The 24,247-nt window shown below is 35.9% G+C and overlaps 1 protein-coding gene across 3 annotated transcripts in view; it reads left to right on the top strand.

Annotated features, from left to right (window-relative positions):
- LOC124716942 (lipid storage droplets surface-binding protein 1) overlaps positions 1 to 24,247 on the top strand; it is a 179,602-nt gene that overhangs the window by 103,218 nt on the left and 52,137 nt on the right. For 2 of the 3 annotated variants that reach the window (XR_007005678.1, XM_047243534.1), the window contains exons 4-5: positions 9,615 to 9,837; positions 16,421 to 16,587. Coding sequence is in view for 1 of the 3 variants with exons in the window: in XM_047243534.1 (XP_047099490.1) it covers positions 9,615 to 9,837; positions 16,421 to 16,587 (390 nt within the window). In the remaining 2 variants the exon portion in view is untranslated. The remainder of the gene's footprint in view (positions 1 to 9,614; positions 9,838 to 16,420; positions 16,588 to 24,247) is intronic. The other variant, XR_007005682.1, reaches the window with a different exon arrangement.

Below are 24,247 nucleotides of genomic sequence, written 5' to 3'. Positions count from 1 at the left end.
TCTTGTGTCAATCTCTTCATCTCAGAGTAGCACTTGGACCCTGTGTCCTCAATTATTTGTTGGATGTATTCCATTCTGTGTCTTCCTCCATAGGTTTTACCCTCTGCAGCTCCTTCTAGTACTATCAAAGTTGTTTCCTGATGTCGTAATATGTCCTCTTAGCCTGTACCTTCTTCTTGTCAGTGTTTCCCATAAGATCCTTTCTTCACAAAATCTCTGGAGAACTTCCTCATCCCTTGTCCTATTAGTCTATCTAATTTTCAACAACCTTCTATAGGACTACATCTCATATGCTTTGATTCTCTTCTTTTCTTTTTTTCCCACAGTCCATGCTTCACAACCATACAATGCTTTGATCCAAACATACATTCTCAGAAATTTCTTCCTCATATTAAGCTAATATTTGATACTGTCATACTACTCTTGACCAGGAATACTCTTTTTCCCTTCTAATCTGATTTTATCTCCTTCTTGCTTTGTTCCTCGTCATCAGACAGATCCTCCCCTTGTAGAGGCCCATGTACTTTTTATTTATTTTTATTTTATTTATTTATTTATCCATCTGTAGACAATAAATATTGTATGGATGTTGTCCAAAAATATATGTAACTTAATGGGAAACAATTTGTGCAAAAGGAACAACAAAATTTTACGTTAAGTAGTACAAAGAATAATACATACAAAATTGTACAAAAAAAGTACAAAAAATAATACTTGGTCATACAAGACAAACTAATGTAACTTTTTATATATGTACACTAACAGTATTTTAATGGCATAGTCTGTTTGCCCTGAGGCTTTAGATTTGTCTTCCCTAAACAGGAAGCCCTTATATTCACTACTATAATTCAGTAAAGATTTTACCACACCCAGCAGCTGTCCATCAGATATACAAAATTAACAGAAACTTTAGGGAATGAAAGATAGTGTTTTCAGTTTTGCCTCAATATAAACATTATCAGAATTATTTATTGGCCTAAATAGTCATTTACTAAAAACATTATTCAAACAGAAATTCTTTAAATTCTACTTTAAATCTATTTTCATCTTCTAACTTTTTGATGTTAGCAGGCAATATGTTGTAGTGTTTTGTACTAATATGGCTCACATGCCTTTGTGTGTGTGTGTGTGTGTGTGTGTGTGTGTGTGTGTGTGTGTGTGTGTGTGTTGTTCTTGTTCACTGAGTATGGAATGCTGTGCTATTTCAAGATTGTAGTTATGCAAGGCGCCATTTGTCTGAAAATCTGCAAGGTGGGCCCTAACATGTAAAACACATTTGTATATATATGTAAGACAGGTATTGTTAGAACTTTAAGCTTGTTGAATAAGGGTTTGCATTGTGTTTGTGAATGACTGTGTGTTATTATTTGGATAGCCCTCTTCTGTAACAGAAATGTTTGTTTTAGACAGCACGTGGTGGAACCCCAAAATATTATTTCCCAAACTGCATATAATTTTTTTTTTATTTGCATTTAAAGTCAACTGATTTGCTTTGAACCAAGTGTGGACATTCTTTATTACTTGATCAGTAGTTATTTGCAGCATTTGCTTTGGTGCACCTATTATCACACTAGTGTCATCTGCGAATAGTATGGCCTTTGCTGCTCCATCTGAGGTGTGAAAGTCATTTATGTGGACAAGAAGAGACCTAGAATACTGCCTTGCAGCACTCCTATTTCCACTTTTTTTGCATCTGATACTAAATTTACTTTGTGGTTGGAGTAATCTGACATCAGTCCTACAATCTATGTTCTGTTTTGTAGGTATGATTCAAACCACTTTTTCCCTGTCCCATGAATACCTAATGCTTCCAGTTTTTCTAAAAGAATGCCATGATTGAAAGTGTCAAATTCTTTGGAGAGATCTAAATTTATTCCTACTACGCTGTTGTCTTTTTCAAGATTTTTCATTATTTGTTCAGTGTAGCACATTAGTGCTGTTTCTGTATTTTTACCTGCTTGGAAACCATGCTGATTTCTATTCAATAACTTATGGTCATTTAGGTATTTGTTGATTCTGTGCTTCATTAATTTTTCTACTATTTTGGAAAATGTTGGAAGAAAGGATATTGGCTGATAGTTTTCTACCTTATGTTTGTCGCCATTTTTGAATAATGGCTTCACTTTTGACACTTTCATCCTTTCTGAAAACACTCCTTCACTAAATGATAAGTTGGCTATGTATCCCAAGGGCCTTGCAATTTGTGCAGCTGTCATTGTTATGATATAAACAGGCACCTCATCTACTTCTGCTGACATTTTAGGTTTCAAGCTCATAATTACTTTGAACACTTCATGTTCATCTGTTGGATCTCTCCTCATGCTACAAGGAGCTTTGGCAATTCAGGTTTTTCTTGGTTTGTAAATTTCAAGCTTAATAAGTTGTTGCATTTATGAAGTAATTGTTGATGCAACTTGGCAAATCTTGTTTTTTAATATTGACATTTTCTGTGTTTTTGAGAATGGTATCCTGGTCTTCACATGTCTTTCCTGTTTTAGTCTTCACAATAACCAATTATGGCTTTTGATTTGTTAAGATGTCATTACTCATAAATTTTGTCTTGGCAATTACATTTCGATATACCCTCTTGTAATTCTTAACATATTCTATGAACTGTGGATCTTCAATTCTGAATTTAGTCTCTTTAGAGTTCCACAAGAAGTTCTGATGCCTGCTGTAATCCAAGAACTTGGCTTTGTATTGTGAACTGATGTGAATCTTGACAGCTTCTTTGGAAAGCACATTTCGAAATATCCCATTAAAATTGAAGAAAAAGTGTTATATGCATCATTCGTATTTGTTAGGGACAGCACTTCTGCCCAGGACTCACTAGTTAGGATATTTGTGAATTCTACACAGCTTTCAGTGGAAAATGTTCTTTTATATGTGAATTACATTTTTTTCTTGCAGTGTCATTGAAGGAAGTTTGAGGACGAGAGCATTATGGTCTGATAATCCCAAATCAGTATTTGTTACTTCTACTTCTATGGATTATACAAATGAAAATATATTATCTATAAGACTGTTTGTATTATGTGTTATTCTTGTGGGTTCATGTATGTGTGGAAACAGATTGAAACTACATAATAGATTTAGGACTTGATTTTTTAGCCTACTTTCATTCATAAGATTTATGCTGAAATCCCCACAGACAACTACAGTGGCTCTTTCAGTATAAAAAATATTAAGCAGTGTTTCTAATTGATCAATGAATATGTCTGTATCCCTTGTAGGTGGTCTGTATATTGCTATGACTATGACTTCTCACTGTATTTAATACAACTGTATTGCTTCAAAATGATTTTCCACACTTGATGATTCAGCTTCACTCCTTCTTTTGTACTTGATACTTGATTTAGTAAAGATACATACACCTCTGTTTTTGGCATTTTTTCTACAATACTGACTTGCCAACTTATGTGGATGAATATTAATGATATGTAGTTAAAAACATCTGCATCAATGCTCCATGATGAACATGCAGTCAATGTTTGCACCATTCATTGCTATCTCACTTTCTAGTGATTTATTTCTAAGGCATTGAATATTTAGACTTAAAACGTGCAGGTGACTAGGGTGAGAACTGATTGCAGTTTTATTTACATTTTGTGCTGTCATATTCATTCCCATGTCCTGATGAGATACCAAAAATCCTTGAGAAGGACATGTTTCCTGCACCTCTCAGGACATACCTGTACATTGGGATGCAGTGTTCAATCTATCTGCACACTCCTACGGACTTAACAGTGGAATTCCCATTGCCCTCTTAATGTTTACATCCTTGCTTTTAATTTCACTGAAGGTTGTTCTGACTCTTCTATGTGCTGATTCAATCATTTTGATGACCATTTATTTTTCAGTTTCCTTGCATTTTTCCTGGTACCATCACATATTTGCTTCCCTGCACTTTCCACTTATTTCATTCCTAAGTGACTTACATTTCTGAAATTCACTGAATTTTTTTTTTTTTTTTTGTTTTTCCTTCTTTTCTCAATCAATTGAAATATTTCTTTGGTTACCCAACATTATTTTAATTTATATTCCTTGTGTCTATTTTTATCAGTGTAAATGCTGTGATCACCCTTTCCAGTGATCTTCATCTGAGCTGCCTACTGTGGTATTCATTATCACATTACTTCGCAGCATTAAACACATCTCATCATTCATCATTATTTCAGTGTACCACATCTTTGCACTTAGATTCTTCTTCTTATGCTCCACCCTACTCTTCATCATTATTAAAATTTGATCCAAGTCCATATCTGATCCTGGATATACCTTACAATCCAATACCTGATTTTGGTATATCTGTCTGACAGTGGTGCAATCCACCTGGAATCTTAACACATCTCCAGGCCTTTTCAAAGTATACCTTCTCTCCTTGCAATTTTTGAGCAGTGTATTCACTACTGCTAGCTGAAATTTATTGCAAACTCCATTAGTCTTTTCTCCTTTCTCATTCTTACTACCAAGCCCATATTCTCCTGTAGCACTTTCTTTGTTCCTTCCCCTGCTGCCACAATCCAATCCCCAATGATTATTAGATTATCCTTAAATAGTTACCAATGGATATTGGTAAATGTTCCATGCTTGGTTAGTCCTGAGAAGGACTGTTCATAGATAAGTTCTCTAGTCTCTTGCTTACTTGTTGCTGTGTAGCAACACTTTCATGGAAGAATTATGCAGTATTAAACCATTGCTCAGACATTACAATATTGTAGCCACCACAGTCTTTCGGGAGGCTTCTTCTTTGATTCAGAAATTATCAGTTATTTCAACATGACTTCCTAGTGACATCTATACTGGAACAAAAATCTACCCAAGAAAGCTCATCTGGTTTAAGATCAAGTAAAGAAGGTTGAGGGATTCCAATCCCCACACCAAACCCTGTTGAAGCTGAACTGTATTAGGATGACTCAAGGGGGATGTGGTTACACTTTGAAGAAGTAGGGTTCCTGTCCATCTGCTGACAGTGAATCACATTCCTAAGGAGTGCCCAGTCTGAGCACTTGATGGTGAACTGAGAACTCTACACCAAGTGATTCTGAATGCCCTGGTCTGGTTGTCAATAATGTTGAATATTTCTATTTGATTGTAGAGACCATTTTTAGTATACTCATATACCTTCTCTATCTATTCATCTTCTGCTTATGACATTGGCATGTATAGTTGAACTTTTGTTGGTGGCACTGGTTTGCTGTCAATTCTGATGAGAACATCTCACTGAACTGTTCACAGAAACTAACTTTCTACCCTACTTTCCTACCATACTGAACCTTATTCCCATTATGCCATTTTCTGCTGCTGCTGATATTATCCTTTAATCGTCCGCCCAGAAAGGGCTAAATCTTTATTCCATCTTACTTCACTGGCCCCTACTATATCTATACTTAGCCATTACATTTCCATTTTGTGATTTTCTACCTTTTCTATTACATTCATGCTTCTGATATTCCACACTCAGACTCATAGTATGTTATTCTTTCATTAGTTTTTCAGCCTCATTCTCATGGTTACCTGCCACTTGCAAGTCCCCTCCTTGAGAGCCAGATGGGTGACTAATCCATAATCTTTTGCCAATGGAGAACTCAACATAATACATTTTCTGTTACAGTCCATAGCCTATGTGGCTACATATTGTGTGCCCTTCTGTGTTCTCATGTTGTTGATCATTGTTGATTCTTCCACCTTTTAAGCACAGTTTCCCACTCCAAGAGCAGGAGATTGCTGTGAAACTCTTGACCACTCCTCTACCCTCTCTGACAAGGCCATTGACAGAACTTTGGTGACTCGTTATACCTGAAGTCTTTTGCCATCAGTGTTGATGAATTTTATTCAGAATTTAGTCTGTGGTTGTGTTGAAACCGGGACCCATGATGTTTTAATTAGTAGCCAAGGAAACTACATCTAGACCATAGATCACATGGTTTACTACTTCATAAAAATGGGCCCACTTTTCATTTGTGTCATCATATTTGGGTAGATGCTGCCTTTCTCTGTGTGTAAGGTCCTCCTTATGATTATAATGGTCAATTTTCCTTCTGTAAGTGAGAAGGTCACTATGTGGATCTATTTTATGGTCTACATTAATCTCTATGGAAAGAGCTGTAGGATCCAAATGGTAGTTTCCAGTGGTTCCCATTATTTCTTCTGTGCTTAAATTTGTGACATGGTCAGTGCAAGACTGTCAGTCAGGTATGATTCTGGTTGGTCCCAAATTTATGTAGATATGGTTATAGCGCTGTAACAGGTTCAGAATACCTAAGCTAATTTACATGATAGCTTAAAGAATGTATGCTCACATCTCGTATCATTACAACCTCTTTCTTTTTATCAAATGACTCTACACAGTTCCAGATACCTTTTCAACTCTCAAACATATCTGATGTATATGTGCAGACTGAAGCAATGAATGAATATTTGTACCAAAGCCAAGATATGAACCCAAGCCTCGTGCTGACTAGGCAGATGTGCTAACCACTGCACCATCCTCATTCAGGGGCTTTGCACAACTGCACAGAATGCCAAAGCACACCTTCCTCCTCAATCCAAATTCCCATTCAAGCCTCAGCCCACCTGGTATTTTCCCTAAACACAAACAACATTACAGAGGCTCTCCAGCTGTATTAGAATAGCACTTCAGCATTGAATGGAATGGGGGACCCTGCCTGAAACCTAGGCATTTATGCTTTAATCAGATTAAACTACGTGGTTGTGGAAGCCTTTTCAAATCTCAAGCAACTATGTTGTGTATACGCAGACTGAAATGACAAATGAAAATTTCTACCAAGGCCAGGATTCAAACCTGGTTCTCCTTTCCACTAGGCAGATGCGCTAACTACTTGACCTTTTCAGGTCTCAATATCTAAGATTTTCATTTGGTGCTGAGGCGCTGTTCACATTAGTGAGCATAGATTTTCCTTGAATGTTTCTACAAGATGTTATGGTGCAATCAAGTTGCTGGTAAAATATTTAGCTGTATAGCTTGCAGAGAAGGTCCTATAGCTTTTGTGAATGTCTGGCTCTTAAAAGTGTCATTGCAAAGTTGCTGTAAGATGCTGTAGCTGGGAAAGATATGAGATTTGGTTTCACTTCTGTTTGTGTATACTTCTAACCATCATGCTCTTCCATTCTGTTGCGCAGATGCACAAACTTCAATGTTGTCTGCAAGTTATGCCCTGGATTCACACTGAATGTTATTTATATCATAAATGCCTACATCACCACCATCCTTGTGTATCTTTTTACAATATACTCCTATGCTCATAAGCTTGTAATTATCTTATTAAAACTATGAGTCTCTTCGGTCTTGCACCCAAGTGTATCCATTGTATATGAGGCACCACTTTTTTTCTGAAAGCAGGTTGGTTTTATTTAGAATTCAATATACCATATTATTTCCCACTCTTTTGGCCACAAAACCTTATTTTTCACCATAATCTCTGTTCAATGCACTGGCTTTATGCCACCTTACTGGGACGGTCTGTGTGCCTGCATGGTACCACTCTACTGGTTGATGTTTGAGCCGACATCTTACTGCATCAGTAACCTCACCATCGTACATGTACTGCTTCCTGCAGAGTGTATGCTTGAATTAGAACAAACAGATGGAAGTCAGAATGTGTGAGATAGGGGTTGTAGGATGGATGAGGAAGAATAGCCTAATGTAGTTTTGTGACTTCCTCTCCGGTGCATGGAGTTATGTGTGGATTTGCATTGTAATGGAGTGGGAGAAGAGCATTTGCATTTTTGTGGTGGTGAACATGCTGAAGTCATATCTTCAGTTTCCTGAGTGTAGCACAATACATTTTGGAGTTGATTGTTACACCTCAGAGCTGATTGTTGTGCTTATGAGGGTGACATCAAAGAGAATATCCCCTTCAGAATTCCAGAACACCATCACCATGACTGTACCAGTTGAGGGTGCGACTTTGCGGGGGATTAGCCAAGCGGTCTACGGCACTGCTGTCATGGACTGTGCGGCTGATCCTGGCGGACGTTAGAGTCCTCCCTTGGGCATGGGTGTGTGTGTGTTTGTCCTTAGGATAATTTAGGTTAAGTAGTGTGTAAGCTTAGGGACTGATGACCTTAGCAGTTAAGTCCCATAAGATTTCACACACATTTTTGAACACTTGGTGTGGCTTTGCACTTTTTCTTCAGAGGAGAGGTGGTGTGGTGCCACTCTGTGGATTGTCATTTTGTTTCCGGTTTGAAGGGATGAACCCATGTTCATTGCCTGTGATGATGTCCAACAAATAACTTTTCATGATCATCCTCATATTGCACAAATAATATGACATAGATGGTCCTTCAGTGCTCTTTATGGTCTTCTCTTAGGCAGCTGGTTGACTGGCATGTGGGAGATCGGATAGGTTTGCACCATCTTGTTGCAATGATGACAGACGCCTCAATGAATGACTCACCATGCTCTTGTTCACTGCTAGGTCTGTGTAGGCATTCTGCAAGCATGTATGAATATCTGCAATGCTCTGTGTTGCTGCCAAAAGAAACTCAATGAAAGCTCTTTGCTTTGAATGCAGCTCCGTTACAGACAGCATTTTGAATGCTACATATAGCACCATCACCATCGGAACCTTATGAAACTAGGTCTGAAGCAGGAATATTCCATGATGATCCACAACAAATTCTGCAATTATTCAACTTAAATTGGCTGAGAAAAAAAAGTGTTGCATTACTTCTTGAACATTGCTTGTATAATTTACTTTCTCCTAAAAACTCGTCAAATTGTTCTATCTTATTGGTGACATACTAGACATCAGTTATCCTGCCAAAGCCTACTTACAAAGTTTAAAGAATCAGTATTAAGTGAGGAACATAGTACATTCCCTCCTAACGCCCCCTTCCCACCCCACCTGCCCCACATGCACCTCCCCCAACCCCTCCTCCACTGACCCACACCCCAAGAACTGCTACCATAGGGTCACAAAGATAACATTAGACTAATTGCATACACACACACACACACACACACACACACACACACACACACGCACACACACACACACACACACACATAGGCATTTGAGCAGTCATTCTTCCTGAACACCGTACGCAACTGGAACACTCATTTTATAAATACATTATGCATTGATAGTGTCTGTGAAATATTGATGCTGAAAGCTAAATGTAATAATGCATTAATTGTCTCATTGATTTCAATTTGATTTTTACATTATATTTTTATTAATTATATTTTTATTAATGTAAAGTATTAAAAATGACTTAGTTAATGCTTAGTTGTTGGAATAGTACTGGTACAGTGTAATAACAGATGTTAAGAATTAAAGAAAATGTAGCTGATGATTGTTGTTGCAATAGTACAGTTTGATAACGGCTTCATACACAGCAAATGAAAGCAAGGGTTCTTCTCTTGATCAGCACTGTGAAGTATTTCTTTGTTCATATAAGTCAGTGTTCCATTTTTGATGATTGTGTTAGGAACTGACAATTTTAACACACAACAAAAAACAAAGAGATTAGGTAACCTTAATCACACATTATAAATTTGTTGTTGAATGAATAAATTTTATTGTTATACACTTTGCTCATAACTCTTGTAATACAAACTTGCATGTGCCATTTGTTTTTAACAGATTTTTGTCAGCACCAAGGATTATGTGAGCTCAACAATTGTGCAACCTGTTCTCAAGAGAGCAGACTCAGTTAAACAATTTGGCAGAGAACAAGCACATACAGTTCTTGAGAGCAAATATACAAATTTTGCAGCTTACAGACTGGACAGTGCACTTGATTTGGCAGATAAATATATCGACCAATATCTTCCACCCACCGAAGGCACACAAGAGGAATCAATTGGTAAAATAAAACTGAATTTTCATTCTTATTACTGTTTGAATTCTTACAACTGTTATAAAATATTATGTGTTACAAAAATACGAAATATTTTACATATACTTGGTGCTCTTCAGCTTGTTAGTATTTTTAAAATACATCTCGCTGTACACCATTAGCTGTATGTAAAATATTTAATTGTTAGACCAATATTCACAAAAGCAGATTATTGTCTGTGACACACATTGTGCATACATTACAAATGACTTATATGCCAGTTATGAAATCTTTATTATGTTAAAATTGATGAGGATCTCTGCAATATGCTGGTAATCAAATGCTAAATAGCCACACTTCTTGGTCTTATACAGCGTTCATGAGGCCTGAAAGTGTGAACATAACATGTGTGCATGATGATCTGTGTACCACAGAGATCCATATAAATTTTAATGCTATAAAGATTTTATAATTGACATAATCTGATATGGAGGTGCACAATATATACTACTGACAATGGTAACCACTTACCTTATATTTGAGATGTTGGGCAGTGGACAGATTTTTGAAGAAAACTGAACTTGTACTTAAGCTTTGGGCAATATCTTCCTTCACAGCTAAGAAACACAGTTACACTGTCCTGTTGAAGCCGCATATTTGCTCGCACTTGCCGCCCCCTCCTCCTCCTCACACACACACACACACACACACACACACACACACACACACACACACACACACACACATACAAACACACACATATATATATATTTGTGTACATGCCCATGAATGGGCATGTGTGTGTGTGTGGGTGTGTATAAAATCAAAAGGAAAATCCAGTTGTCCAGTTGGATCCTCGCTCTTCCTTTTTAACCTTCTTCAACCTATTCTTCTCTCCTCCTTGAGGATGATACCATTAGATGCAAAAGCTAGGAAAATGTCTATCAGAAGTACTGAAATTTTACATTGTAGATTGGTTCTGGGACATGGGACATAATTGTTCTCTTTAGTGTAAATGAAAAATTAATTTCAAGAAGCATACACTACAGATTTGTTAGCAATAAGTTGCTCAACCTGAACAGTAGTTTCAAAAATCACATTGATATGTTTAAATCAAGTCAGCCATCCTGATTAGTGTAAAAGTTTCCTTCAATATTAGGTTTTGTGGAACTCTCCTACTTTCTGTAATAACTTCATACCTGATATTGCAGTGTTTGTTTTAGTTTCATGTACGTTGAAACTGAAGGTACGGTACTTATGCTGTGAGAGTATAATTTCACTGTCAGCTTTTGATGAAAAATCTGACAGCTTTTATTTATTTTTCTTTAAGTCTCTCACTGTTTGTATGCTTACCCCATAATCCAGTAGTATACATGTCAGCAGATCGTACCTTATACTAATAACAGTGCAAATAATCAGTTATTGACAATATAATATAATATAATATAATGTAAATGGATAGATAAAAGATCTACTCACCATGCAGTGGCAGGGAAACACACACACACACACAAAAGGATTCAACTGTTACAACCTTTTGGAGCCAGTGGCTCCTTCTTCTGGCAGGAGAGTTGAAGGGGAAGGAAGATGGGTAAAGGAAAAGGACTGGAGAAGTTTAGGGGAAGGGGTACTGTACAGGGAAGTCACCCAGTAGCCTGAGTCAGGGGAGACTTACCGGACAGAATGAGAAGATAAAACTGATTGTTGGGGACTGCTCTGGATGAGATTTGAAAACCTGAGAGCTTAAAGGTGGAAGACAGGGTAATATGCAAGACAGAGATTACTGCTAAAACATTGTGCATGAGTTAATAAGAGTGGGAAGCTAAGTGCTTTGTATGTAACAGAGATGGGAGGGGGGATGGAAAAAATAGGCAAGTCACAATAAAGTAAATTAAGGGCAGGTGGGTGGCTAGAATCAAGGACATGTTGTAGTGCTAGTCCCCACCTGCAGAGTTCTAAGAAACTGGTGTCTGGGGGAAGAATCCACATGCATGTGTGGTGGAACAGGTACCGAGGTCATGACTGTCATGTTGTACAGCATGCTCTGCAACAGAATATTGTGTGTTGCCTGTACGCACCCTCTGCCTATGCCCATTCATCCTGACTGATAACTGCTTGGTAGTCATGCCACTGTAAACGGCCAAGCCATGTTTACGTAACGCTCCCTTAGATAATATATGTTTTGCTAGTTACGGGGCTGGAATAGGTGGTGATAGGAGGGTGTATAGGGCAAGTCTTACAGCAGGGATGGTCACATGGGTAGAAGCCGTAGGATAGGGAGATGGGTGCAGAAGGAGCATAGGGTCTGTCAAGGATATTGTGGAGATTGGGATGGCAATGAAAAGCTATTCTAGGTGTGGTGGGCAAAATCTCAGATAGAATAGATCTCATTTCAGGTCATGATTTTAGGAAGTCATGCCCTTTTCAAAGTAGCTGACTGATACATTTAAGACCTGTGTAATACGGGGAGATAACACTGGTGTGCTTCTTCAAAGTTGGTTTTTGGAGGGATCAACATTACCAGGATTGGATGTGGCACCAATTTCTCAGAACTCTGCAAATGAGAACTAGCACTACAACATGTCCTTGGTTTTCACTGCCCACCTGCCCTTAATTTACTTTAATTCCTTCTGTTTCAGCATTCTTTACAGTAACTACTCCTTTCTTCACTCCATTTTAGTTTTCTACATCTTTCATTTCCTGGCTTGTCTATTTTTTGCCATTCCCTTCCCACCTCTGTTACATACAATGCACTTAGCTTTTCCCTCTTATTAACTCATGTACAGTGTTTTAGTAGTAATCTCTGTCTTGCATAATACTCTGTCTTTCACCTTTAGGCTCTCAGGTTTTCAGATATCATCTGGTGCAGTCCCCAACATCAGTCTTTCCTTCTCATCCATTCTGGTAAGTCTCTCCTGACCTTGGGTTCTGGGTGACTTTTCTGAACTCTGCCCCTTTCCCTAAACCTCTCCAGTCCTTTCCCTTCACCTGTCCCTCTTTCCCTTCAACTCTTCTGTCAGAAGAAGGAGACACTGTCTGCAAAAGCTTGTAAAAGTTAAATCCTTTTGTGTGTGTGTACCCCTGCCACTGCTTGGTGAGTCGATTTTTTAACTATCTATTTACATTATACCTTATATTTAGTTATTTGTTATAGAATATTATGCAATACTTACATGTCAGCAGTTCATGCTATATTCTGTAACAAATAACTAAGTATAAGAGCACATTAATAGAATTCTTGTCTTTCTACATTATATTCTATCTTCTATAATACTTAATAGTTCAGTTGTACTACTGTTGGTTAGTCACCTATAGACCGGTTGGTATTTTTGTATTTTGACTAGTAATATTGTTATATTTTTCTGTATTGAAAACAATGTACTGCCTCCAGTTGTACCTTTGGACATAATTCCCTGGCATTCAGTACTTCCTGTTTTTTTATTTTTTATTATTTTTTAAACAGATAATATTCAATTCTCATTTACTACAAATTTACCGATTTGAATATATTTTCATGCATTTATGTAATGTAAAATTATAAAACCATTCCCTACATGAACATCCTTTGTTTTATAGAGTCACATCTGTAGTAAATAAGTTGGATGATAGTACAATGTGGCATACAGTTTTTCCATGTAGCCAAGATGCTACACCTCAGCCAGTTTGCCGACAGTTGTCACACATAAACGTCCTTGATCCTGTTATGAATTTTGGAAGTGATACCTTGTTTACATCCACTCATGTGCAATGCAGCTATCATTGCTGTCAATCATGTGTACAGTTGTGTGGCACCGTGATTAGTGATTAACATTATTGCAAAAAGGATAGTTGCTACTCACCATATGGCGGAGATGATGAGTCACAGATAGGCAGAACAAAAAGACTCTCAGAAAGTGAGCTTTTGGTCAACATGGTCAGAAATAGAAACACACACACACACACACACACACACACACACACACACACATACACATACACACCTCTCGCTTTCTGTCTTTTTGGTGTTCCTATCTGTGACTCATTTCATCATGGAATTTCATAGTGATTAGCATTGTCAGACCATTTTTAATTTTAATTTTTTTTTTAAATTTTTATTTATTTATTTATTTATTTATTTTTTTTTAGTAAGCTATTTCATATCACTCACCATATATTTATATTTATGCATTTTCTTATTGTGTTACATTTTAATATTTTGCCTGTTATGGCTATATGATTTTTCATTTAATTATGGTGACTTATCTCTAAGAATATGAAAATGTGGAATGATTGTCACACACTGAGCAACATTTTAGATTCGTATGTATTGCATAATGAAAATTCAAATATGGAACATATTTTTTATTGTTCACTTTTTACATGCAATTTTGTGTATTTTAGATCTGAAGATGGCTTGCCAATGAGCTGACAACAGTAATCGACAAGGAAATCTTGTGGTTTTGACGTAGGATTTTTACCTGCTCATTTTAAATTAACTGATCTCCCATCTGACGATGTCAAAAAATAACTTGAACTTAACAGTGATCATACAGAACAGTAGTATTAATAACAGTAAAAGATCATGATACCAAGGCCACATTTACCTGCAGGCTATCTAGGGTTCATCCTAGAGGTTGACACCACAAAGGTCATAACACTAAAATTTAAAAAAGGTCATTGATTTATGCTGTATTGTAGGCCCTCTTATAATCATAAAAGATGTGGGAGTAATTATTCTGTATAGGCTGGTTGCAGTGGACAGCTGATATGAATCAAGGCAGCATTCACCTATCGAACACCACCTCCTTCACATCTGGTCAAATAACAATGGGCAGAATTGTAATCATTTTTAAAAGAATGGGTAACAGAATATTGTTAGACTGAAGGGAGTTCAAATTCACAGTGAGCTGATTTCTTCCATAGCTCATTTCATCCAAAATGGAACCCATAACTGCCGGCCGATGTGGCCGAGCGGTTCTAAGCGCTACAGTCTGGAACCGTGCGACCGCTACGGTCGCAGGTTCGAACCCTGCCTCGGGCATGGGTGTGTGTGATGTCCTCAGGTTAGTTAGGTTTAAGTTGTTCTAAGTTCTAGGGGACTGATGACCTCAGAAGTTAAGTCCCATAATGCTCAAAGCCCTTTGAACAATTGTTTTTGAACCCAGAACTTTTTTTTATTCCTGTCACAAGATGCAGAATCTGAGCCTCTGAAGCTGGTGAAAACCATTTCCAGATACCTTTAATTGTTAAGGAGATAGTGCGTGACACTTAAAAGATGTCTTAAGACCCATAGCATCTGAAAAATTGGTTACTTACTAAAGTAATCATAAAAATGGCAAGAGATTGTCATGAGGGTGATTTAGGGAAATTCTGCATCCCTCAGTACAGAAAGAGATATTTTAAGGCAACTAAGTTAAAAAGATGTTATGAGCAGGTTCATTAGTGTGAAATGTAGGCACAAATAAATTAGCGAATACGATTATCTGAAACATTCATTTCAAAGCTGGTTGTTTGCAAAAGTATTGTATTTGAATTAAATGTGAATAGACTTTGCTTAATTGCTATACTCATTTTGGTATATTGAAATTAGAGTATGTTATTTTTAGAATGGAAATACCAGTTTTTCTATGGATATAAATCACATTTATTTTTTTTAATGAAATGTAGTCGTTTATGTAGCTGTTGGTAAGTGATGCAAATACCTTAATGATTTCAATACTCCTAATTTTTTAAACTCTCATCAGTCACCTAATTGACAAACTGTGTAATCTATTTTTTACAGTTATTACTCTATCTTAAAGGCTGCATTATAAGTTTTAATTCAAAAATTGCTATAAAATTCTGTTTTTGTGTGTTACCTATCAGAAAATTTCCTTTATAGTGATCACACCACAGGTCCAGCCCATGGTCCTGTAGATCCTAAGTATGTTCCTGCATGATACATGAACAATAGATACTTCTTATTAATTCTTCAATATCTTGCATTCTAAAATACAATATATTTCCTTCTAAAATACAATATCTTTCATTAATTTTGCACAGCAATTTTCATTATTTATTGCATTAAAAAAACTTGCTACTCCAATGTTTCAGAAATTATTTCTACTTGTAAATATTAAAACAAAAGTAATGACTCTGTATTTCAGAACATCACAATTATGAGGATAGGAAGTTAAGTCTTCTTCTCTCATTCAGTGTCATTGCTGGATTACTGGTTAAACTTGAACAGCCTTAGAATCTCCCATTTATCATACTCACTTGGTGTTTATGCAAATAGATGACTGAGTGAAGTTGGTGATCATTTGGATGAAGGAATGATACCTGTGCTTAACTGGACTCCATTTTTTGCATGTTTATTTTTCTGGGACTTAATTTTTGACATATACTTATTCTAACCATGTAACATGTGATTATAGAAAGCTGTTATTAGAAGGCAAATAATTAGCAATAATGCCCTTTCCTATGAAAATATCACACATTGAGTCATACTCTGTAAGCCAGATAACCAGTTCAAGAAGAATGTAATTATTTGAAAATATGGATTAAATAATTTTATACTGTGTGTTTTGTTGGTCTTAAGCTATAACAATTGCTTCTACCTCAAGAGAGTGAGTTGGTTATACTGTTACAGAAACAAATAATACTACAGGAAGCAAAGCAGTCCAGGCACTTCACAAAGCAGACCGAGTGACAAAAAAACTTCAGAGGCGCTTAACACAGCGTACCCTGGCAGAGGCGAGAGCCCTTAAGAAGCAAAGTGAAGACACATTGCAAACTTTAATGTACTTAGGTGAATTGGTAGGTGATTGATGTAAATCAATTAATGAACAGATTGTGTTATTTAAAATAATAAAATTTAAAATACATCTTACAAATGTAACAGTAGTTTTCTGCTGCAGCAATTACCATGCGTTTTTTTAAAGGAAATACAGTTGTTTATATAGATGTTAATAAGTCAAACAAATGCCTTAATGATTTAAATTCTTTTTATTTTTTAACTCCCATCAGTCAATTAAATGACAAATTGTATTGGAAAAGAAAGATTAGAGGGAGAATAGATAGAAAATGTGAGGATGGAAGAGAGAGAAGGTGAAGAAAGAATTCAAAATTGTTTTTCAGTACAAAATATTTTACTATTTTGGTAGCTGTAATATAAAGTGTGTGTGACTAACACCACAAAAACTGACACACAGCTTTTGACACAGTTCTCACTCTTTCAGCCAATGAGTACAATCCAAACAGCATTCTCTACAACTCAAATTATTTACTAAGGAGGCTACATGCTATAGGTTTTAGTGTTTCTCCCATTTGTCCCATTGATAATAATGGGTAATTATGGCAGATATATCATTTATAGCAATAGATAAGTGAAAACTCTATATCTGTGTAAGAGATAGAAGACATGCAATATCAGACAACACTATTCATGCATATAGATCTCTCTTGGTACGGTGTGAAGCATAGAACACTAACATCATAACTGTAATGCTTAGTATTTGTTGTTGTTGTTGTTATTGTTGTTGTTTCTCTATGAATCTGAGTTTAGCATATTCCATAAGATTAATACTATGAATCATTCTGGTGATGCACCTTTGTTTGTAGTTAATGTTACCAGTCTTTATGAAGACTCATATGGATTGTGGGCTAATATTTGTTTAAAACACACAAATTCAAATTGTATTGCAAAGTGATTGTATAGTGATGTAACCAGGTAACAGAAATGAATGATATTCAGAATTCATGAAATGAAATGCAGAGTCATAGGGAAAATGTATTTTTATGGGCACTCGAGTGGCTAGTTACATCTCATGGGCATTTTCAAACAAGGCATTTCTTAAAAAATTGGATCACAGCTACTGGATATTATTTACACATTCACATGGAGTATAATTAAATGCTCCATGATGTGAAGATATTAGCCTGCATTGAGTGTACCATTAAATGATGTATCATGCAAATCCCTGCAAATGATACCCATCCCCTTGTTTGAGATTGTCCAGTGATTTTTCTTGTGTACATTAATGATCTCTCATCTGTTACATTGCCAGATGCTAAGTTTGTTTTGTTTGCAGATGATACAAACATTGCAATAAGTAGCAAGTCAAGTACAGATTTATAAATAGCTGTTAATCAAATTTTCACTGACATTAATAAATTTTTTAAAGCTAATTCACTCTCATTAAACTTTGAGAAGGCCACTATATGCAATTCAGAACCTGTAAGAGATTTTATTCCAGCATGTGTATAACATATGAAGACATGCAGATCAAAGAGGTTGACAGTGTTAAATTTCTGAGATTACCACTTGATAATAAATTCAGTTGGTAAGGGCATACCACAGAATTGCTTGAGTGCCTAAACAATTCTGTATTTGCAGTGAGAATGATGTCAGATGTAGGAGATATAAATATAAAAAAAACTTGCATACCTTGCTTCCTTTCATTCTATTATGCCATATGGAATCATATTCTGGGGCAACTCATCAAACCTAGCAAAAGTTTTTAGGCTGCAAAAGCTTATGATAGGAATCATTTGTGGTGTAAATTCAAGAACATCATGTAGAAATCTGTTCAAGGAACTTCGTATTCTAACCACTGCTTCTTGATATATTTATTCCTTAATGAAATTTGTTACAAGTAATGCATCTCTATTTCCAACCAACAGCTCAATACATAGTATCAGTACTAGGAATAAGAACAATCTACATAAAGACATAAAATCACGTACCTTGGTCCAAAAAGGGGTCCAATATTCAGGAATACACATTTTAATAAATTTCCAGCAACCATTAAACAGTTAGTTTAAACAGAGTTTGAAAGTCTTTTTGATAGACAACTCCTTCTACTCTATAGATGAATATCTTAACAGAGGCTGTTAAAAGCCAGCTTAAGTAAAAATGTCTGTTAGATTTAAGTTTTGAGAGTACTTGGTCACAACAGTCAAGATTAGGTATTTTGTGTATGATAAATTTATTAATAGTGCATAACAATGTTTCATTCTGACAGTGTGTGAATTCCGTAAATATTAGCTGTTCCAGTTTACCACATCGTATTCATCTATTTCGACAATCTCCTGACAAATGATCAGGGTATTATATTCAGTATTATATTCAAATGTTTTATGTTTTTATATTATACTTTCTGACATGTTCCACACCCATGAGAATCATCTCATTTTTGGGTCTATGGAACAATAACTGTATCTAATCTAATCTAAAGACAAATCTAGATTCTACAAGGCCTATACAAATGTAGAAGTCCAGTTTATTATATTTGAAATGCTAGCTCCTAACTGAAAATTAAATTTCTCTTTCCTGGGTCTTCATTAGATATGGGATAATAATGGTGGTATATTTTGTGATCTCTGGAAAGAATGTTTAATTTTTCCAGATTTCTTCATTGCCATCAAGTGATGACACACAAAACAGGGAAATGATAGCAATCTTGAAGCTGTATTCAATTTAAATCCATGCCCTTCCATGAAATTTCAAATACCTAGTAATTTTTTTCTCTTCCACTGAAACATGTGTCAAATTATAGTGTGGAATGTTCCCGAGTAATGTTTTTTTGGAACTTTTGATCCATTACTTTGCTGCTGGAGGCAGCACATTACTGTAATACACTTCAGTATACTTCACACTTCAATAAAGTAAATATCAGCCCTAACAAATCTTGAACTTCTGTCTTTGATGTATGTCTCTGTATGCCTATGATGAGCTGTCAAGTGTGGCTTGGATATGTCCACATACAATATAAATTTAAAGCCCTTGAGCATCACAATCAATATAACTCAGTTATGCTGTTATCATAATACTCTAATGCATGCAGTTTTCCAAACAAGAAACCAGACACACTGAGCAAGCTCTCATGGCTTCCAATTGCGTTCGTCAATTTTTTGAGGTTAGATTAGATTAGATTAGATTAGATTAATACTAGTTTCATGGATCATGAATACGATATTTCGTAATGATGTGGAACAAGTCAAATTTTCCAATACATGACATAATTAAGTTAATTTAACAACATACTTAATATAACAACTTTTTTAATTTTTTGTGTTCTTTTTATTTTTTTATTTTTTAATGATTTTTTTTCCCCCTTAATTTATATCTAAAAATTCCTTTATGGAGTAGAAGGAGTTGTCATTCAGAAATTCTTTTAATTTCTTCTTAAATACTTGTTGGTTATCTGCCAGACTTTTGATACTATTTGGTAAGTGACCAAAGACTTTAGTGGCAGTATAATTCACCCCTTTCTGTGCCAAAGTTAGATTTAATCTTGAATAGTGAAGATCATCCTTTCTCCTAGTATTGTAGTTATGCACACTGCTATTACTTTTGAATTGGGTTTGGTTGTTAATAACAAATTTCATAAGAGAGTATATATACTGAGAAGCTATTGTGAATATCCCTAGATCCTTAAATAAATGTCTGCAGGATGATCTTGGGTGGACTCTAGCTATTATTCTGATTACACACTTTTGTGCAATAAATACTTTATTCCTCAGTGATGAATTACCCCAAAATATGATACCATATGAAAGCAATGAGTGAAAATAGGCTTGGTAAGCTAATTTACTAAGATGTTTATCACCAAAATTTGCAATGACCCTTATTGCATAAGTAGCTGAACTCAAACGTTTCAGCAGATCATCAATGTGTTTTTTCCAATTTAATCTCTCATCAATGGACACACCTACAAATTTTGAATATTCTACCTTAGCTATATGCTTCTGATTAAGGTCTCTATTTATTAATGGCGTCATACCATTCACTGTACGGATCTGTATGTACTGTGTCTTATCAAAATTCAGTGAGAGTCCGTTTACAAGGAACCACTTAGTAATTTTCTGAAAGACAGTATTGACAATTTCATCAGTTAATTCTTGTTTGTCAGGTGTGATTATTATACTTGTATCATCAGCAAAGAGAACTAACTTTGCCTCTTCATGAATATAGAATGGCAAGTCATTAATATATATTAAGAACAACAAAGGACCCAAGACTGACCCTTGTGGAACCCCATTCTTGATAGTTCCCCAGTTTGAGGAATGTGCTAATCTTTGCATATTATGAGAACTGCTTATTTCAACTTTCTGCTATCGTCCAGTTAGGTACGAATTGAACCATTTGTGCACTGTCCCACTCATGCCACAATATTTGAGCTTGTCTAGCAGAATTTCATGATTTACACAATCAAAAGCCTTTGAGAGATCACAAAAAATCCCAATGGGTGGTGTTCGGTTATTCAGATCATTCAAAATTTGATTGGTGAAAGCATATATGGCATTTTCTGTTGAAAAACCTTTCTGGAAACCAAACTGACATTTTGTTAGTACTTCATTTTTACAGATATGTGAAGCTACTATTGAATACATTACTTTCTCAAAAATTTTGGATAAAGCTCTTTGGACGGTAATTGTTGACATCAGATCTATCCCCCTTTTTATGCAAAGGTATAACAATAGCATATTTCAGTCTATCAGGGAAAATGCCCTGTTCCAGAGAGCTATTACACAGGTGGCTGAGAATCTTACTTATCTGTTGAGAACAAGCTTTTAGTATTTTGCTGGAAATGCCATCAATTCCATGTGAGTTTTTGCTTTTTAAGCAAGTTTATTATTTTCCTAATTTCAGAGGGAGAAGTGGGTGAGATTTCAATTGTATCAAATTGCATAGGTATGGCCTCTTCTAATGAACACCTGGATCCTACTATATCCACAACATTTAGAAAATGATTATTAAAAATATTTTCAATTTCTGACTTTTTGTTCGTAAAGTTTTCATTCAGTTTGATGGTAATACTGTCTTTCTGTGCTCTTGGTTGACCTGTTTCTCTTTTAATAATATTCGAAATTGTTTTAATTTTATTATCAGAGTTGCTGATTTCAGACATGATACACATGCTTCTGGATTTTTTAGTAACTTTTCTTAATATAACACAGTAGTTTTTATAATGTTTGATAGGTCTGGGTCACTACTCTTTCTTGCTGTCAGATACATTTCCCTTTTCCGGTTACAAGATATTTATATACCCTTAGTAAGCCATGGTTTGTTACAAGGTTTCTTACAAGTATATTTAACTATTTTCTTGGGGAAGCAGTTTTCAAATGCATTTACAAAAATGTCATGAAATAAATTATATTTTAAATTGGCATCAGGTTCATGGTACACCTCATCCCAGTCTAACTGCTGTAGGCTTTCCCTGAAATTTGCAATTGTTAAATCGTTGACTGAACTTACTGCTTTGGAGGACTGTTTAGTATTGCTGAATGGAGCTATGTCATATATTGTAACTAGCTGTGCACCATGATCAGAAAGACCATTCTCAACAGGCTGAGCATTTATCTGGTTAAACTTATCTTGGTCTATAAAGAAGTTATCTATCAGTGAGCTGCTATCCTTTACCACCCGAGCAGGAAAATCAATAACAGGTGTCAAATTGAAAGAACCGAGTAATACTTCGAGGTCATTTTTCCTATTACCCTCTTTCAGAGAATCTACATTGAAGTCCCCACAAATAATAATTTGCTTCCCCCTGTCTGACAGATAGCACAACAAGGAGTCCAAATTTTTCAGAAATAGTTGAAAATTTCCTGATGGGGACCTATATACAGTCACAATTATAAATGTGCCTTTATTTAATTTAAGCTCACAGGCACCTGCTTCTACATGTTTCTCTACACACAACTTTTTTGTTTCTATACTTTTTGCACAAAGATAACTTTTGACATATATGGCAACTCCTCCTTTCTCCATATTTTCTCTCATTACATGTGCAGAGAGCTTATATCCACTTACATTTACCTCATCCATATCAGTAACAATGTGATGCTCAGACAGGCATAGTATATCTATTTCATCCTCAGCTTCCAAATCTTCTAAACAAACCAGAAGCTCATCTATTTTATTCTTTAAACTCCCAATATTTTGATGAAATATACTTACATTATTTTTAATTATACTTTTATGAGAACCTTTCCTTATTCTAACATTTGCAGTACTCTCCTGTCTGAGTTTCTCATTGTGCTTAGTCCTAGTTCCTATACCAGTGGTCACATGGTGTTCAGAGAGGCAGATTATGTCAACTGGGTTGGGTGACTTTAATTCATCCATGCAATTACCTAGGACTGAGATACAACTTGGTGGAGATAAAATTTCTGGTGATTGGTGAAAATTTGTAATTGACAGCTGTGATTGGTGATCCAATGTGCTAGAATTGTGCTGTTTAATTTCTTTCCGAAACTGAAGATTTGTTTCAATCCTGACTTCTTGTAGAACTTGACATCTTTCTGTCTTACCTATCCTAAAAAAGGTGCTGCTCCAACACCTGTAACTACTGGTATTTTACCATTCATGGTAGTGCCTCCCCCCCTTAAATTTCCTGCTATTACCCCAGCCAGTTTCCCATTCCCTTTCCTGTTGAGATGTAGGCCATGCCTGGTATAGTCCCACCTACTGAGAGAATCAACAGGGACCACACCAATATGAGCCCCCGCACCCGACCCAAGCAGCCGTTCCAACTCCAAATTAACTCTCCCAACAAAGAGTTCAAATGAGGCCGGTCATGGCGTCTCAGGACAGATACAAATTCAACATTGGTGTGTCTCGATGCCGACGCAATCATTACCAGGTCACAATCTATACTGTACCCAGGATCTCTGTCGATGCTGTTCCCTGGCCCTCCCACAATAACCAAGGTGTCTTCCCTGGTAAATCCTTTACAGAGTGAACCTAAATCCTCTGTCACCTAATCCAGACTAGCACTTGGTTTGAAAAAAATTGTGACCCGGTATTCTGGTCCTAATTCCTCCTGCAGAAGTTGGCCTACACCTCTGGCATGAGAACTGCCTAACAACAAAACTTTCTTCCTTTTCGATGACTTTCCTACAATCTTTTTCAATTTCCTATTGAAAGTTTGTTGTGTCCTGTCTACACCTACATCTGCTTGAGGAACCTGTTACATCAGAGGATATAATCCACAATTTTAACTGTTAGCTCAACACACATCTAAAGACCATCATGGTTATGAATTCTGCTTCCCAAAGGCTATTTTGTGTTTTAAGAATTAAGTTGAGTTTCCAATGACATTTCCTTAAAATCTGTGCTTTAACTAAGATGATATGCATTATGACATTTACACGACAATAGAACTGTTAAGATTTTCTCTCTAAGCTACACCAATAGTCAGTATCCCCAATAGAATAGCAGAAAATTCTGTAAGCTTACTGGCAATTTTTTTCCTGAACAATTGTAGGAACCAAAGTATATCCATAAGACAAATTCTGAAAAGGCTTTCAGACCATGAGTCAATAACTGAATAAGTTTAAGGTGTCAAAAATGTCCTTTATGTCTTTCTCATTAATTAGTACTAGTAATAATAAATTAAAATCCTTCAATAATTGCATTTACTGACTGGAGCTCTGAGTATCTAGAAAGAAATGTAAATAATAAATTTAC

The sequence above is a fragment of the Schistocerca piceifrons genome, chromosome 1, assembly GCF_021461385.2.
Source record: "Schistocerca piceifrons isolate TAMUIC-IGC-003096 chromosome 1, iqSchPice1.1, whole genome shotgun sequence".
Classification (NCBI taxonomy): Eukaryota; Metazoa; Arthropoda; class Insecta; order Orthoptera; family Acrididae; genus Schistocerca; species Schistocerca piceifrons.
This window is presented reverse-complemented; position numbering and strand designations above follow the sequence as displayed.